General features: G+C 37.4%; 1 protein-coding gene across 1 annotated transcript in view; it reads left to right on the top strand.

Moving 5' to 3' along the window:
• LOC130582854 (pleckstrin homology domain-containing family A member 5-like) overlaps positions 1-1,971 on the top strand; it is a 3,368-nt gene extending 1,397 nt beyond the window's left edge. Inside the window, exon 3 of the mRNA XM_057381793.1 lies at positions 1,876-1,971. Coding sequence (XP_057237776.1) covers positions 1,876-1,937 — 62 coding nt within the window. The 3' untranslated portion in view covers positions 1,938-1,971. The remainder of the gene's footprint in view (positions 1-1,875) is intronic.
• Positions 1,972-18,847: the final 16,876 nt, after the last annotated feature.

Below are 18,847 nucleotides of genomic sequence, written 5' to 3'. Positions count from 1 at the left end.
TTTTTTTTTTTTTTTTTTTTTTTTTTTTTTTTTTTTTTTTTTTTGAGTTGGGAATAGTTTAAAAACCACAGGTTTCTGGCTATTAGAACTCTGCAGTTTGATTTGCAGCGAAGGTTCTGTTTGTCAGAAGTCATTTAATGCTGGGAAATAGAACTACTGATTGCTATCAGGCTCCTCATGCTCCTGCTTTCAGTGCTCAGATTGAGAAAGTGGCCTTCATCTACAGCAATATGCRTGGGGCAGGTGTGTGTGAAGTGCTTTGCTTGTTCAACACCAACATTAGCTGAGTATTAATTATTTTTTTAAACTATTCCCACTGTTTCTGTTGACTGATGATGATTTCCCAGTAATATTCCAAGTGTCTCATTTGTTTCTGCTGTTCAGTGTGTTCTAAAGGAAATGCAGTTTGCTTTTGAGTATCTGGAGTGTTGTGTRTAACAGAGCAGAATTATCATCAGGTAAATTAAACTTGTTTCTGAGCACAAGACTGARGCATGACCTTGGATACATTGACCATAATTTATCAATCAGATACCAAAGTGTCTAAAAACCAAATCTGTTCCTGTAGCTTTCCTCTTTCATGTGTATGTTAATGAATCTCTCCATACACAGATATAATCAAACGGATTAATTTTGGGGTTTATCTCTTCTTCTGCTCTGACCATTCATTTGGAACCTASTCAAAATATGTTCAAAATACATCTTCTCTTAAGAAACAATTTTTGAGTGACTATCACTTCTTTTGAAGATGTGTGCTATTGTAAAGCTCTCTGTTAAATAATTCTGTGAGGYATATTCTAGACACTGAGGAAAGCTTTATCCTTCATTATGAATTGAAGTGCTTTTTATTCTTCTAGCTATTCAGCAATGGAAGGGTATTTTTTTTGCAAAGTTCTTAYAGCAGCCATAAATACTTCTGCTGGAGAGACTTCCTGTTTGCTGTACTTTGCCCTATGCCGTTATTGAAAGACACCTTGGTTTTTGTTCTGGATAATAYAGCATGAAGAAAAAAGCAGCCAGAGCAAATAAGTAATGAGGGGGATAAAAACCACCACATAACCCAGACTAATTTTTTTTCTTTTCTTTTCTTGAGGAAATGCATTTTTGCTTTTATAATTCAATTAGAGGGTGCTATGTATCAATCATTATTTTTATTAACAGGGGCAAACTTTWAAGGGTAATGATGCATCTGGAAGTGCATGGCTTCCATTGCATCACGATACTGTTACTTGAGAAACACTGACCATTGGTGGTATGGGGGTTTTTATATCTGGGTTCCTGACTCTTAAGAGTGGTAACAGCAAGGAAGAGATGTACCCACATCCTCCACTAGATTTACATGGAAAATTATTTTCATGTAAAATGCAACAGAGTTGTAAACACTGCAGGAACACTTGTTAGTCACAACAGTGGTGGAATTATGCTAATACAATGCTAATGCTCTGCGGTGTAGTTGATATTGTGCCTGTTAAGAAGCTTGTGACTTGCATGTAACTCAGGTGGATTTTTGTCTAGATCTCTGCCTGCCAGGTAATTTGATGCTGCTGAACTTCAAGACAGGGAGATCCGGGGATGACCCTGAGTTGCTGGTCAAAGGAAGGAACGTTAACTGAGCACACGCTTAAAGGCTCATTGTCATTATTTGACAATGAGAAACCCAAATCAGCTTTTCACGCATGTAGCTTCTCTTGGCTTTTACAGAATTCGAACTAAGACAGTCTTGTGAGTCAATTCYAAAATACTTGTTGCTGGGACTAAAGCTTTCAATATGTGGGATGAGACAGGCAGTATTTTAACTACCTCAGTGTCAGGGAGTAGACTAGTATGTCTATCATCATTTCAGAAGGTAATTGGAATGTTTTGCTTGTTTTCCAGACTTACCCACAGGTTGGGAGGAAGCATATACTTTTGAAGGTGCAAGATATTATGTAAAGTAAGTTGAATGTTTGTCACAATACTATAATTTTCGATTCGTTTGTCTAAATGTCGTTGTAATTTTGAATGCGTTCCAAACGGAATTTAAATGTTGTGCCATAAATCTAAAAGTAGTATTTACATTTGTCATAGGGTGTGTAGTCCTTTGTCTGCTGAATTCTGCACAGCTAGAACTATTTAATGACTTTTTGTATTAATACTTGTAGTTAAAGCTAACTACAAGTATTAAGGATTAATACTTGTTTAAGGATGCCGATTCAGGTGCAATTTCTGTTGTGAATATAGCCATCTAGCAACAAATGTCCTTGCAAGCCAAGAATACCTTGAATTTGCCTGTTTGACATTTGTGTGTGTACCCTCTTGTGCCATCAATGCTTTCACAAAGGCAAGATCTTACTTCTTCACTGGGAGAAGAGTCTTGATTTCAGTCCTATTCTCTAATTACATTGCTTAAAGACACACTCAAGGTTTAATCTGGCCATTTTCTTTGCAGACCTCCTGCTTCTGCTTCATTGATTTCCATTATTTTTTTTGTTCAGGTTGTAGTATGTTTTGAGGAGCACATTCACTGTGGTAGACTTGTTSTGTGTATTGTCTTTTTGGATAAGAGACATGGAAATAGAGCTCTTGTGTAGAAGTCCAGAGGGTCTAGTGGTTGGATCTGTTCAAACTTCTTGCAAGCCTTTCCTCTCCAGATAGTTAGACCATCCTTACCTGGAAAAATTTTAAGTGGCACTTAGGTGTGTTTGGTTAATATATCTGGTTAATAGACTTCTTTTTCTACTGTTTAACAAATCACAGGCTTTTCTCAGTTTATTCGGGAGTTTTTACTCACTGCATTGTGTGGTTTGCTGTCTTTAAGTGAATGGTGTTGCCAGTGGGGTAACTTTTATGAGTGAAGGTTAAAAACAGAGTTTATAGGCTGCAGGTATGTTTTTTTCTGTGTTACAGTGCTGAGCAAAAGGTCTCTGCTGTGTGTAAGATGCATTGTAGGCAGTGTGAGGAGGACGTTATGTATGTGTTTCATGGTTTATTTTATATGAGTGTGTTTGATTTGGTCCTAAACAAAAATTGCACACATATATTAAAGCATAATGCTCCAAAAATCTGACTAGAATAGATGCTGTGCTCTCTAGGAGGGCAGTGAATAGGCAACATGTTTGTTTTCCTGTTCTGTTCTGCCTTCTGAAATTTACATTGCATGAGTTGTGTAGCAGGTGACAAGAAGTTCACCAGGCTCAGGACACAGATCCATTGAGATTTCACCTCTGGAGCTCTGTGCTGATTATTAAATGAAGACAAGTGAGAACTGAAGAAAGCTGTGTTAGTGTGTGAATGCAGTATAAAATAAAAAATTCTTCTAGACTTTGAGATGGAACCTATTCTTGTAGAGTAAGCCTGTRAACAGTCTGTTGGCCAGCTATAGTAACTGGAAAACACTGACTTGAGTTTTCCTGGAATAGAAAAGTGTGTGAACAGCTATTGTAGAGTGACTGATGCCCTTACAGACAGACTTACTGAGCAGTAGGTGGTTTGTGTACTTGTGTCCTTCCAAGATCTACGTTCAAGGTGTTACCGCAACTGTTAGGATGCACAAGGAGCTGATTGTTTTGCTGATAGCCGACACAAAATAGCTCGGTTTGTGTTTGAGAGTTGTGCTGTCTTTGAAAACATGTTGCACAAACACTTCTCTGTGATTKGATAGATGTAGGAGGAGAGCAGGGATGGTGCTGTCAGGCCTGCTAAAAGGTTCACGTGGTCTGACCAGTTTGGCATCCTCAGTTAAATACTGGTTTSTTGTGTAGTGTCTCAGGCTGAATTTGAATTCCTGCCCAATGATAGCTTCTCCTTTTAAATTTATCTCACATTGAGCCTTGYTGGTGCTGGAGAGGATGTGAGAGCACACGGACAGGGTGACAACATTATAATCACTGTCWTCTAATCCCAGGCACTGTAACTCTGGGTGATGTGCTGATTATAATAATTCTGGTTGTCTGAATTTTAACAACTGTGGGGCTTCTGCATGAGGGGCAAACAGCACGGGCTGTTGTGACTTTCTGCTATACAAACCCTTCACATGTGGATTTTTAACTATAATGTACTCATTTGTGTGCCCTGATTTGCTAATTATTAAAGTTTGTTATGGTGATCACAGCATAATAAATCAATGTTAAAACTAAAAATATTGAAAGTTTGTTTGTGGTCAGGTCTGAAAGAAATATATTGTTTTRTGTTCTGTAAGAGTTACAAAGTTACAAGGAAATGAATGTTAATGTCACGCTCTTGATGCTTCAGCCTTGTGAAACTGTTGGATTCCTGCCCTGTGTCCAGTCAGGGAGTTAGACAAGAGGGATAGTCAAGTTTCCTGATCACATAAATAATTTGTCCTGACTTCTGAGGCACAGCTTCAAATATGTGGGTTGAATAGAAATGTTTAACAGCCTTGCCTCATGGTAAGATCTTATGCTAGACTGTGTTTGAAAATAAAAACCTTTTGAAAATTATTCTTCTGGTTCTTTAATAATAGGTCTTCAGTGTTCCAAGTGGGTGTGTTGCTGAATCTATTACTGTGCTTTTTTTGGCTTTGATGTAGTAAACACTGTATAATCAAATTGGGATAATGTCGAGGGGATAATCGTCAGCTAAATCTTAACATTCCTCGGACTGGCATTTCAAACAAATGACTCAGTATACAGAATGCATTGAAATGTGATTATTTTTAAAAGACGCTATATTTTTCTTGGGATGTGTGTGCTCGCTTTCAGAATAAGTAAATACCAAATGATAACTATTTTACACTTTTTTTTTCTGTCCTATAACATTGAATTTGTTCTAGTTTTAAGGTGGAAAAGTACACTAAAACAGGGACAGATAAGGAGTTGTTTCCATTGCATACTGTGGTTTTCTTTTGGCGTAGGGTTGTCTTAGTAAGTTCATGCTAACTAGGACTTTGACCTTTTTTGCACCTTTTTTTTCAGTGTGTTTTCTTGAGTAGTCGAATTCTTGCTAAGGACAGAAYCCTTTCCCCACATCCTCCTCACCTTTTCTAAACACAAGTGACAAAAGGTGKTGTTTGCTATTTGGAGTTAAAAAATGTGCAGTGCCCTGACGCCTTGTGTATATTCTCAGGAGATGTGGTTACATTGTTTAGGGTTTTTGTCTCTTTGGGACTGAGAAAGTCTGGTTTTGTTTATCTTATGTTAGAGGTGTGCACCGAAAGCGCTTCATTGGCACTTGGTGGGAACTGCAGTGKTGAACTTTGCTGAAATAATGCTTGGTTTGGTATTTATACAATAACTAAACTTTACGCAGAACACAGGGCCCTGTGACTGTAAAACTGATRCATTCAAATATAATATTTAATAGTTATTGTCAGTTAAGTGTTGAATCTTCTGTATCATGGAGTGAAGAAAGATATGGTAAAACCCCTGAGGCTTGAAAATTATGGTGCAACAAACTTGAGATTTTTCTTTTGTCCTGCTTAAAATCCTTCAGTGGTCTGGTTACTTATGCTAAATGTGTTGTGCACTCGTGTGCTCTGAAAAGTTAAGGGCTTTATCCCCAAAACACATCTAAGCTGGATGGTAGGATGGGAAGCTTAAGTTACTTATGTTATTTATAAGTGCCAAAGAAAAAGGACCCTGTGGGACAATCCCATTACGATACTTCTCAGTAGAGAAAATATACCTGGCTATATATTGGCTTCAGTCTACTCCTCTAKTAAGGTCACTGAGAATTTCCAACTTGATGTTTTTAGGACTCTGTGATGACTTCATCATCATTAGGCACCAAAGCACTGGTTTTGAGTACCATAAAATTACATAAATACATCGTTCTGTGTGTGTTTATTCATATGCATGTGTTTAAGAAACCCTTAGAGTTGGTTAAAACAACCCAATGATCTAAACTCAAGCATTTGCATACTTTTCTTACATTTTTGGTTTTCACTGCAGTAGTTCTCAACATATGTTAGGATTTTTGTATTGATTTTTTTTTTCTTTTCAGACAAGGGTTATATTATTTAGATTACTAATTTACCAAATAAAGTTGTTCTAAAAATCAATCCAGAGATGATATTTGTGGAATTTTGCATCAGTCTACCTACTTTGGCATCTACAGAAGTGCTATAGATAAGGTGTTTGGATGTTAGAATTTGATTTGTCTTAACTTTGCTGTACGACTGACACTTTGGGCAGTTCAAAAGCTGACTGGAAAAGTTCTTAAAAATTAAATAATTAAGAAGGTTTAAGTTTCATTTTTAGGGTTTTGTCTTGTAGTTTACCTTTTCCTGTATTTATCAGCAATTTTTGCCTATTGCTTGCTGAATCAAGGCATTGGCAAACCCTGAGCAAARCCCAGGCGAGTTCACTGTTGCATCAAATCGAGGTTTTGTGTGCTTTTTATAGAGACTTTTTGTCAATGCAGGTTTGTTTATTGCAGACATGTAGCTTGAAAATTGGGAAAGAAATTGAGAAATTTATTAAGTGATTAAAAGGGATAAGATCTCATTCAGCTTTGAGTTTCTATTGTTTACTAAAATAAACCTGTTCATTGAGAATTCAGCTTTCGTTTGAACCTTTGTCTTTTATGTGCATTCTAAAGATCCTTTCCCATTCAGCTGTGACTTTGTCCAGAAAAATCAAAGAACAGCCAGTCGTGTTTGCAGAAAAGCCCTTTCTTGAAAGGAAAAAATGGAATTTAAAAAAAAAACAAACCAAGAACAGATCAAACTGTTTTTCTCTAAGGCTTAGAATCAGTGTTCCTCCCGGAAATTTAGTTGTTTTTTGTTACTTCTAACCTTTATTTTACTGAAATGATGAACAAACTTTATTCTTTTTCTTACATGGTGACACCTGTGGGTCAGACAATGGTGTGTGGCTGGATGGGTGAACTGGGACATAGCTACAAACCATCCTGTGCCTTTTATAGCCTGTTCATATGAGGAGAACTTCTGGGGAATGCTTGCAAATTTATTATCTGTTTCTAACATTTGCTTCTTTATTTCACTGAAATATTTCAAGAACCAAAAATACCGCAAAGCTGAAGCTGGGTGTGGAGGTGGAAGGATTCTAGGTGCAGGAAGAGATGGGTGGGGGTCAGAGGAGAGGTGGGACTGCATCCAAAAAGGAGCTTCTTATGGATTGGATGTAGAAGGACAAGATTGTAGGTAGGGGTGCACTGCAGGAGAAGCCTGAAAGGGTGGGAGTGGGTGCAGAAGGAGAAGGAGTGGAGAGACAACCAGGCAGAGAGGAGCAGTGGCAAGTCAGGAAAAGGAGTAGGAGTGGGAGCTGATTTCCTAGGAGCAAACTTAATGGGATTTCTCCCAGAGGGAAGGGTGGCAAAAGTTCATCCTGCAAAAACAAGTTAGCTGACTCGTGTGCAGGTCTGGCAGGGCCCATTATCCCTGGCTTAGGAACCTGCTTCAGAGTTAGTCTGGGAGGTAGAATATCAAATGTGAACCTTAGGAATTACTGTGCTTCTAAAGGCTCCTTTTGCCTGTGACGTCTGGGGTTGATATTTTGGGCTGTCTCTTTCCTGAAGTGTGTTTCTAAATTGGGCAGTACCTTAAATGCTTCAGTTTCACTCAGAGAGACTTGAAAGCATGAGGGAACTTACTGATTTTTTTTTTTAAACCATTACCAAGTTTTTCAACACTTGTAAGAATTAATGAATAGTTATTTAAAAATACAAAAATACCTGTACAAAAGTAGCTACATGAAATGTTGAAGTCCATGAGAAAGATACTGAAGATACTTAAACTTTTGATATTTGTTAACAAATTAGTAAATTGGTCTCTAGTTTTACATCCTTGTTTTTGAAGTCATAATATTTCTTCCCTAGCTTTGGTCTTTTTTGGTGATAGTAGTAATAGGAGCTAAAGTGGATATACTCTACATTTACTACAGTGAATTCTCATATGGCCTTTCCTTTTTGGTATTCACTATGTGTGAAGGATGGCAAAAAGCGAGGGAAATGCTCATCCATCAAAACTTTTATGTAGGTGGTTGCTGCAATGTTTGATAAATACAGTGGTGCATTTTTCCCCCAAACCCTCCCCCCCTTTCCAAAAGAAGATAACTGATGTGCCTTCTTAAGAATGATTTTGGGGCTCATACCAGTATTCCATCTTCTTTGCTGTGTCTGGGGGCTGCAGGTGTTCTTTTTCTATTCCCCGTCTTGGTACTCATATCCTGCAGCACCTGGAACTGAGGGACATTTCCAAAAMCAGCTCACCTGGCAGGCAGGAACCTCATGAACTTTGCCAACAGAGGAGTGYACTCGTTGTAGCTCTACTTGGTAGAACTTTTACAGGTCCAGATTTCACCTGGTGCCTTTTATGTTCTGCTTTTCCTTTAAAGGAGTTGCGCCCACCTTTTTTTTTTTTTTTCATCCCTGTGGTCTGACAGTTTTGTGGTRCTGATCAAACCCAGTGTCTGTTGTGGTGTTGCGCCGAGCCTGTTTTTCCTGCACATGTTTATGTTCCCCTGGCTCTYATTCTAATGAATTACACTTTCATTAAACCTGAGATACACTTGGGCTGGCAGCTCAGAGCACTCTTCACTTCGCTTCTGTGTACATGTGTGAGGGGGAAAAGGCTCCTGTGGAGCTTCAGGCAAATCCTTGCTGGAAGCAAAGCCCTGACTGCTGGGATTTCTGCCAACGTGGTGCCTGGATGTGTGTTCTTTTCTGTGTTTCAGTAAGTAAATACCTAAATTTAAACTCTTCTCCCTCTCCCTCTTCCCTTACTTCTATCTTTGGAATGTGTGAGATACCCGTGCCTTTCAGTTCTCTGCATTGCTGTTGTGTTTGGTTGAAGGGAAAGGTGTTCTCTGACAGAGGGGGCAAGAAGTTGTGTCAGTAGCTGCCATCAGAAGTAGAAATTTGGAGATGGGAGCTTGGCAGCACAGGCACTCCAGTAAAACTTTTCAGGAATGATTCCTGTTTCCCAGTACGGGTCAGGACAAGGTCTGCTTAAATGGTTGGTTGTGAAGTTACGTCTTTCTGCTCCAGACCTATGAAACTTGGGTTGAATACTTGTTTGAAATCTGTGGAGTGGAAAAGAAAAAAAGGTTTTTAGACAGTATTTTGAATGCCGGTGTGGCCTGTGATTGTATCAGAGCTTTTATATAAACAAGTAGAGAGGCACCTGGATATTCAGGAGGCTCCACAAACTTAGTTCTTCATGGCTTTCTCCACCGTGATTTAGTAAGAACAATTATTTGTAAGGAAAGGTGTATTGCCAAGCAGCCTAACCTTTAAAATTGGCTCCCTGCTTTTCCTTCTTCCACAATCTGTTATAAATCATGTTTAATAGAAAAAAGTATTGTAAAAACGAATTTTGTGCTTTATGAAATGTTTCAGTGTGTTGAAGAGGTCATAGTAAGAAAAGGTGTTTGAAAGCAAAATGGGTGAAAGTTTYAATTTCAAATGCCATCTTTCCTATCTTTCCATTCCACTATTTCCTGGAAGCTTTTATCATCTTTACTACTCACTGAATAAGTAGGACTGCTGTAATTGCATAAATCCGGCAAAAATACAGCTTTGGATTTTGTTCTGAGCTGTAATACTTGCAAAATTCTGTCATTTGGATTTTTTTATTCCCTAATTTTGTATTAAATCCTGCAGATTATGCAGCTKCTGACCAACGTCTGTAACATTTTTGAGAATCTATTTTTGAGAKGAGTAAAAAGCATGTGATGTATAATCCTTAAAATTTTTCAATGAGTTTGTKTTATAAAAGGGACAGAGATCTCACTTTGAAATACAGTTTTGTGAGCAACAAGAATAAACACATGGTGCTCTCAAATGTTTATGGTGAAGAAGAAAACATTTTAATCTGATTTACTTGAATGCCTAAAAACGGTAACTAGGTTTCCTGGTGGGTAAGACTGTAGGATGGAGAGTTTTGTCATAGATTTTAGATGTTCATACCATTTTGAAGGGTTACTTTGTATTTTTTGAYCTACAAGGAAAATCCTCTAGATGAAAACAAAACTCTTTGGTTGAAATATTTTGTAAGGTTTGATACAGAAGATTGAAAAAGAAAGTGCAAACAAAAATACATGTTTGAGCAATCAATGTCGTAAGATCAAGTGTTCATTTTAATGATGAATTTTAATCAGAAGAATGATGCAAGCTAAACCTCATTAGATATTCATATCATCTGTTCTGATCTTAAATCTCTCTTATGGTACAAGCTTTATGTTCTCTGCTTGATGTGGGTATCGGTTGCTTACTGGTCTGAAACACTGAAATCTTTTCAGGTGTTAAAGCACACAAATATTACTGACTTTTTTGTGTTTAATAACGTTTCATCTTCTACTGATTGATCCATCTTATTTGTTTTATCAGCAGAGTTAAAAGAATTTGACTTTTGAACCAAGACATTTCTAACTGGTTTCATTGAAACGTAAAAATATCTCCAATCCTGAATTTTGCAAGAGTAGGTCACTGAAGCTACCCTAGATCAGAGAGGAGGTAGTTATTAACATTGTCCTGCAACGAATTTGAAGAGTTTGGGAGCCTAAATACTTAGCATTCATCAGTGGGAGTTTTGGGCCATGTGTTTGTAGTTTGTGGTCTGTAAAAARCTCTGATTTGGGGTTTCTTACCTCRTTGCAAAACCCTACCTGGGGGCTGCAGCGGGCTGGTGAGCCTGGAGTSTGCAGCAGAATGTTCTGATCACAGACTCTGGTCTCCTGCCTGTGTCCCTCCTTTTGCTCAGCTTCAGATAAAAGTGGGCTGACAATCCTGCAGTCAGCGAGGCCTCCTAATAAACTTTGCCTTGAAGTGGCGTGGGGATGGGGCTGGGAGGAAGCAGAGTGTGAATTGTGCCACCACTGCTGCCAAAGGTGTTTTATTTCGTTTGTACTGAGCCTTGTATTTCTTTATCTGCAGCTCCTGTCTGTCTGACAATTCAATTATTAAATGAAAGGGTTTTTGTTTTTTTTTTTCTGTAAACTGAATTTAAAAATTTCCCAGGTTAAAACTTCCTCTGTAGTGATTGCCACAAAGAGGGTTTAGGGAGAGTTTTTTGTTCTTAAGAGCAGATAAACTGTCAACAAAACCATTAAATTTGCCTACTTCTCTAGCTGAATATATTGCACAGTACATAGTAAATGGCATAAAAGGTGACATTTTAGAATTATTTAGATGAGTGATGCCTAGCAGTATGGTAAAGTGACTTCTGTTTAAATGCAGATTTAATGAAAGGGCATGCTTTTGGTCTTTCTGTTACCAGTAGTGTTTATATCTTAAATATATATATATACACACAGATATAKACAGAACACTTTGTTCTTTATGTCTCCTCTGCAGACCTCCCACTCCACTTTCCTTACCTGGAACATTTGCATTTTGCTTCACTTTCAAAATGTAATAAAAATCCTTTTCCTGAAGTACTCTTTATTCTTTGCCTTCTAAGCTMAACACTTTGCAATGTGCTTCAGAATTGAGCTCACTCTGTGGTTTTCATCCAACTTCAGGTGAGAGTGCCAAACCTGTCTAACAAGAAATTCGGGATTTCTGGTGCCTCTGATTGCTCATTTTGTGGTTCAAACAACAAAAAGTGCTATCAAATTCAGCAATTCAAAYGCCAGTGTTTTATCCTGCTCATTATAATCTTTTGTTTGGGTGCCTGCTGCCTCAAAACGTTTTTGAGCTCAGATATGTAAGTTACTTGAAAATCTTGCTATTTTGGTGCTGAAAAAGAGCTAGAAGTGAGATATGAGTAGAAAACAGTCTGTTGATTAAAGCAGTGATGTCCTGTTAGGCTCTTAATGGGGTTTGCTGTGTTTCACAGCCCTCGATCATTTAAGCAAAGATTGCATGAGGCTGAGAAATTGGAATTACCAGCATCCTGCTTTTAAATAAGAGGGGGAGGAAGTCTTTTGCTCAGTAATGGAGTTGTTTTTTCTTTCCAACTTTCARTGATGCTGTTTGTAAGTCATTAGTGCAGAGACTTCCTGAACTTTTAATGAGGATTGAAGGTACCATCATTTTTGGGAAGTACTACAATCATTGACTTGGACAAGAGCTCTTGCTTTTATTACTTTGCTTGAAAAAACTGTCTTGTGCAATTGGAAACACGGTTKTAAAAGACATTCTGGTAACTTAAGGCTTTTATTTATTTTTTCAAGTAGGTTAAGAAATGAATCTTGCATTGGTTCAGAACCTTTGTGTCTCATAGTTTCACCAGGCCTGGGATATAGGGAGATTATGTTGCTGGCAGAGTGAATCTGTAAAGAACAAAGCTTTTCATTTGTTTGAGGATGGGTTAAACATCTCTAGGAAAAAAAAAATTGGGGTAGAATTTACTGACTGACTCTTGCATTCCTATCTGATTTCTTTGCAGTGGTAGGGTCCTAAATTGTAATGAATGGAGGTGAATAGGTTTTGAATTTGATTTAAAGGCTGGTTTCACCATGTGTCTCTATCAGTACTGCAGTGGAAATGGCAAAAGGAAAGCTTATGGAGGATTTTATGGTTTGGCTTTTTTTCTGCCCAAATTTGACATAAATATGTCAACCATAACAAAAAATCGAATGCAATGCAGGCAAAGCTGCAGTTGGCAGCTGYTAATTTGTTTTGATCAGAGGCAAATATTTCATGTCAAATATTTCCTTGAGCTGAAGTAATTTGGGTTTTTTCGCAGTCTAAAAGCCTCTCTGCACCGCTGGCTTGGAAAAAAAAATAGGCATTTATTTATATCACAAAAACAACTGTCTCCAACTTTTTGTCTCTTCAGTTCTTCTCTTCTTCTGCTGTTTGACCTTCTCTTTCTCTTCCTTTTTGTTTTATTTCTGTATACATGCCCTTATTGTTCACCCTACTATTTTCACTGTTACTCTGCTTGCTTCTAGCACTGGTAGCTCAAGYAGTGTTAGACATGATCTTCCCCAGTTGGACTGCATGCCAGCTTTTCCTAAGGGGAATGTAAATACTGCGAGGTCAGTTCAGTATCAAATGCCTGCAGCCTGAAATGAACTCGGCAGGATTTTCTGCTATTCAGTCAAAATTAAGACCTGCTCAGGATACGCTGATAAATGTTTAAAAGTCAAGACTTCAAATTATGTATTAAGCTTTACAGGTTTCTTTTTTTTTTTTTAATTAATCTTACTTTTTTACTGAAGTGAAAGAGTGTGCATTAGGGACAGCTCRTTGTAATTGTAATTAACAGGTATGTTTAGAAACCTCTCTATGTACTGATGGATTAGATCACTTGATTTATTTCTAAAAATAAGAGGTGTATATGTGTGTGCATGCTCACTTGCAACATATTTAATACAGYAACGCCTAAACATTCAACTAATGTGCTGTAATAGCACATAAAATCTTCAGCCCATCTATTCCTCTMTGTTTCCCCTTGCCTCCTTCACTCYTTTTCTCCCTGAAAAAGGGATGAACTCACATGGCAGAGCAAAAACAAATTGCTCTTTATGACTCTCCCCTGTACTTCAAACAACCTGCTGGTCATTCTTTAGAGGGAGAATTGCTCCCTGTGATTCCTTTGCATCAGCGATGCTCTTTAATTTGCCACATGATAGTTTGAATTGCTTGCATCTGGGTGCTGCTGGGGACCAGCCCTTCTCGTTTTACAGGGAGGGGAAGTATAGATTAACAGCTGAACTCGAGGGGGTTTTGCTTWGTAGTGCTGCTGTCAGTAGATTGACAAACTATAGGTCTATCTGTCTTTCAGACTGTTGCCTGTGAAAGACTGGCTGCTGTTAGTTTGGGGAAGAATCCATCCAATTGATGAAATAACCTCTGAATGTTAAAAGACAAGTCAGGGATTGAGCTGATCTTTGGTATTTTCTGTTGGTCACCCCAGGACAAGACTGATTCTTTCTCCATTTCTCTCCAGGTCTCTAAGATGTCATGGTAATGTGACTGTTAAGTGACAACAGAGAAATATGACTTGTGGTCGGGAATTTTTACTTTTTTTTTTAATCAAAGCTGTTTTATTTTTGCGAGGAGATAAATAGTGTTGTGGCCATTAGATAAGTCCCAGCTGCTTCACAATGTTTTTGTTATGTTCTTGGTAAAGTTTCACCAACATATCTGTGGTTTTGTCTGGGAGACTTAATGATACTCAGATGAAGTAATATTTGATTATTGAATGCTTCACTTTGATTTTCTCAGTGGATTAAAGTAGGTATTGAAAATAACAGAAGTATTCATGAAAAACTATAGTGCTGAGCTAAGAATAAAACAGATTTTAAAATGGAAAGCATTAGTAGCTGTCATGTAAGCAAAGTAATATAAAGTTCAGATGAGTACATTATGAAATAATCATTCTGAAGCAAAGATGAATGTATTATGGAGTATAAAGTCATCTTTCAAGAATGGAGTTAAAATACATTCCTTGAACAGTTTTGTGCTCTTGGACAGCATTTTTTACTAGAAATTATTTACTTGGAGATGAACTTTTAATACCTCTTCTCTCTATAAATGCAGGGCATAAACACCTGTGTGCTGCTAGGCCATTGCTTGAAATATTCAAGTGAAAAACTCGGGCTGTTGGCTGTGAAGGAGTAGGAACAGCTCATCTGTTAGTTCTATGCTTTCTTTTGAAATGAAAAGCTTTTTTTTTTTTACTTTATAAAAGAATGTGTGTGTGGGTTTTTTGTTGCTGTTGTTTATGAAATGATGTAATGGTAATTTCCAAAGTCCCTTTTAAAAGGATAGGAATTTCATCAGCAGGATTATAAGAAGTCTGGCATGTGACTAGCTGTGATTTGTGAGGCTTGCCTGCTTGCTTGTTTGTTGGTTTTTTACAACACTTTGCAGCAATGCAGTTGAATTTCTACAGTCAGGGAATAAGGATGCTGTAAACAGTAATAAGTGCATAATTTCACTGTCTGGGTTGTGTCTGGTTTGGCTTCTGGAGCTGCCTGAGTGAGGGACACGATGTCCATTCTGCTCATCATTGCACTGGTGATTGTCCTGCTCTGGTTCTGTAACCCCAGYATTTGTTTTGGGAAAGATCCAGTACTCTTGGCTGAAATTTCTACAAGGGAATGTAGGGTTTGTTTGGATTTTTTTTTTTTATCAAGTAGAACATTAGTTTTTTTTAGAAGCTTCTTTTGAAGTGTTTAATGATTCCTCCTCATGAGGTGTGATGCTTAAGCATAGCATCCCTGTGCATCACTAAAACCTGGAAAAAAAAAGTGCTGATACTTGCTTTCCATTTCAGTAGGTGGTTGCTTCTACTGTCTTTTATACAGCTCCATTCCCAGTAAGATGCTGTTTCCTACCATTGCTGAATGAAAAATTACTGCTGAAGGACTCTAAGAACAACCATAGTTCCCTCCACTTGTCCCTTGAGTGCGCTTTTTGGTGATGTTGGAGGGTCACTTCTGTAGTGTTGCCTTTCTGCAAACCATAGGCAGCTCTGACATCTCTAKTTTAGCAACTGGCTTGTGCCCCCTTTTCTGTAGATTAAGCTTTTCCTCCCCTTTTCTGTAGCTTAAGCTTTTCTTGATCAGCGAAGATGGATTCTTGGAATTCCGAGATTAATTTCCAGTGCAATAACAAGAAGGTGGCTTCAACAACACCTGTATTCCAGAYGCACTTACCTTCTGTCATTTTAAATAATTAAATCCAAAATCAGAGTTCATTAGCATCCCTAAAATTATGTGGAGCTTACTGGCAAATACTCTTTCTTCATATACAGTTTTTTAATAACTATATAAACCTTTATTTTTTTAAATGGAGGAGATTAAACTCAGCACAGATAATTGTTTCAAATCCTGATTGCACCGTAGACAGTAAAATCTTACGTCTGAGCAACTACTGGAGTACCATCATGTAAAAATTAAAGTTACAGGAAATTATGTTGCTGTGGAAAAAATAATTTGCTTTATTCCCACAGGCACTAATTATCAGGGCTCTAAACTGAAACTTGTACTTTTCTGCAAAGGATCCTTGTAAGGAAAACATAATCAAGAGCCACTAAAATCTCTGGTCTTATTCTTAGAGATAAATTGTGCTATTTCACTGGTTGCTTTCCAAGCTGTGTATTGACATGGTAAAACAAAAAAGTTGCTTGACTAAATTCCACATAATTGTACATTCTCAGCACTCAATGAAAGAGGTGGGAATGGAGAAGAATGTAATTTCATAATACATTTCCRTAATTTAGCAACTTGGGTTTCAACTATGTGTGTAAATACTTGATTTTTTTTTTAATTGGCATACAAAACCACTGCTCATGTTTGTTCATTTTCCAAACTATCTCAGCTTTTCATGCTTTTTAGACTGTGTTTTGTACTGCACAGTATCATGGAAATGTTAGTTTTAGAGTTCTCTGATGATGTTGCTTTGAGCTGTTTCTGGTTGCTGTTCTGGTAATTCTTAGGACCACCAAAAACTATGCAAGGCCATTGCTGGTTTGTAAGCTATACTTGGATATTTAATGAATTTATACATCTGTTTACTTGCTTGAGGCGTATTAAAGGAGAGTATATAAATATTGTGTGTGGAAGGATCTTTGAAGCTAAGATTTTATTTTCAGTAATTAGCTGCACTCCTCTTCCAGTGTTCCTACTTGATGCTAGTATGATTCACCTGGTGGTATGGTAATTTGGGGGTAATAATTTGGGGAAAACTGACTCATGGAAAGCTGAGGAGGTGCAAGTCCCAAAAAGACAATGGTATAATGGCCTAATAGCTGATGTGCATCAGTAACTGTAGGGAYGGAAATACTTTGTGAGTTAGAGCAGTAAATAGGGAGCTGTGTGGGAAGAGGCAGCATTCCTCTGAATGGACACATTTCTTCAGAATAAAATTTTTAGTGGAGGAAAGAAAGTACCTGCAAGAAAGATTATTTCTCCAAATGCCAGGGAGTGGGATTGATGTACAGTCCTGGCAGCTGAGGAGAGAGTGATGAACGCCCTCCATGAAGTTAGGACAGGAATTTTACATACAGGAGCTGTTTCCTTTGAGCTGAGGAGAAGACCAATGTTTTCAAGATATGACCTGTCTTGGCAGTAGATGAACTGAATAGTGTGAATTCATCAAAAGTTTATGTATCTTTGTAACCTGTTTTGAGGCAGCTGAAGTGGTTCATGTTAAATATTTTACAGCGCTCAACTCTCTCTTTTGAAGAGTTGTTTTTTTTGTTTGTTTGTTTTTTGTTTTTTTTTTTTAATCTAACCAAAATTAACCTTCTGCTTGTAGAAGATCTTTTTGCCACAAAAACAGGTTAAAGGTTTTCTTTGTGGTGCGAGATTAATAGGTGGAAGAATGTGAAGTTAGAGGCCAATTAAAATATTTTCTTGGTTACCTGTAGAGGTTGTCGGCATTAAAAAATATTATGAGATCTGTAATGGCATTCTGTAGAGAATTTATTTTGGTAAATGGTTTTTCCTCTTTATGTAGTTGTTAGTAATGACTGCTTAACTGATTTTTTTTTTTTCTTTTTCATTTGCCTGGGGAGAGGGACTTTTCAAAATTAAAATAATAATGGCAAAAAGGACATCTGTGTAGCATTAATAGTGGTTCAAGGTTTGTTGTTTTTTTTTTTTTAGCTGACATGTAATGTTCATTCTTTAGGCAGTGACTTGAAAATTGAAATCCTCTCCTTGCAGGTTCTACAACTGGTTTCTTTAAAAAGTTTTTTTTTTTTTTTAAAGAGTATAACAATCTGTTTCTTATTTAAGATAACTAGAAAGAAATTTGCCCTCTCACTTTAAATGTGTCGAGGTGAATACTGTACTCAGCAGTAACACACAGTACAAAGGACATTATAAACTCAGTGTTCTTTCAGATTTTCAAAGATTTTCAAATATATCCCAGTTGTTGTGAATTGTAGTACAGATTTTTGTGAAGTGGGCACTAAAATTAATATTAAGCATTAAGTAACAGCTTGCCTTTTTTTTTTTTTTCCCCGATGTGATTTGAACCTCTGCACAGGCAATCTGCAGATAATAGATGCTATTTTATCACTTCAACTTATGGAGCCACCAGATCCTAAATGTTAGAGATGGCTTTCCAAAGCTGGATAAGTTGGTTATTTTGTTGGGTTTTTTCCCTCTTTATGTCTTCTTTTGAGCCAGTATCTTAATTGAATCTTTTATTTCCACTCTGCTAAAACAAACTTGGAGCAAATGTTGCTTCTTGAATGGATATTCTTGCAGTTTGAGTGAGGAAACTCTGCATGCATTAAAAAAAAAACAACTTTATGTACAACTATATCAATCTGTTGCCTTATTGGTATATCTAGTCCTTAAAGAATCCTAAGCTGTTTAGGAAAGTAAAGGGTTTGTTTAATAATTTCATTTGGAAAGTAAAAAGAAGATAATTCTTTTTGATTCTTATGTATGCTCTTTTTTGTCACAGTACCATTGCTTTTCACTGACCTTTTCATTTGAGGCTTTCTGGCTCTTTTTAACAAGATTTCTTCTTCCTATTTGTAAGGCAACACTACTCGCTCAAATTCAGTTGATATCTTCATGATGTTAAGCTTATGAATTGACAGAATTGCACGCCCTCAGGATCGGAAAAAAAAGTCATGTGTTGATATTTGGATTATATTTTATCACTTTCATTTAGGAGAAGAAGTGGAAGCTGTGGCCTTCCTCCACAGTACAGAGAAAACAGGCTTCTTAAAATCAGCCTCCAGCTGGAAAAGTCATGTGGCTGTAAAGGCCTGACATCTGAAATAATATTGTTCCAGTTCAGCATGTCTAGAAATATGAGCAGAGTTTAATGCTAAAGKAGTACTGGTTGAACAGGAAAATGGTAGAAGAGAACTAAAGACACAGGGGAGTTTGACAASGGTGATCAAAGAGGGAAGAGCGTCATTTGAGGAACACCTGGAATAAATCATTGAGGGCTGATGTGGAGAGTGCAAGTGTTCAAAGTYAGGAATGGCAGAGAATGTGTTTGCTGTGTGCTCCACTAAAAGAAC

Source organism: Malurus melanocephalus, unplaced genomic scaffold (genome assembly GCF_030028575.1).
Source record: "Malurus melanocephalus ecotype Western Australia unplaced genomic scaffold, MMel_1.1 scaffold_529, whole genome shotgun sequence".
NCBI lineage: Eukaryota > Metazoa > Chordata > Aves > Passeriformes > Maluridae > Malurus > Malurus melanocephalus.
This window is presented reverse-complemented; position numbering and strand designations above follow the sequence as displayed.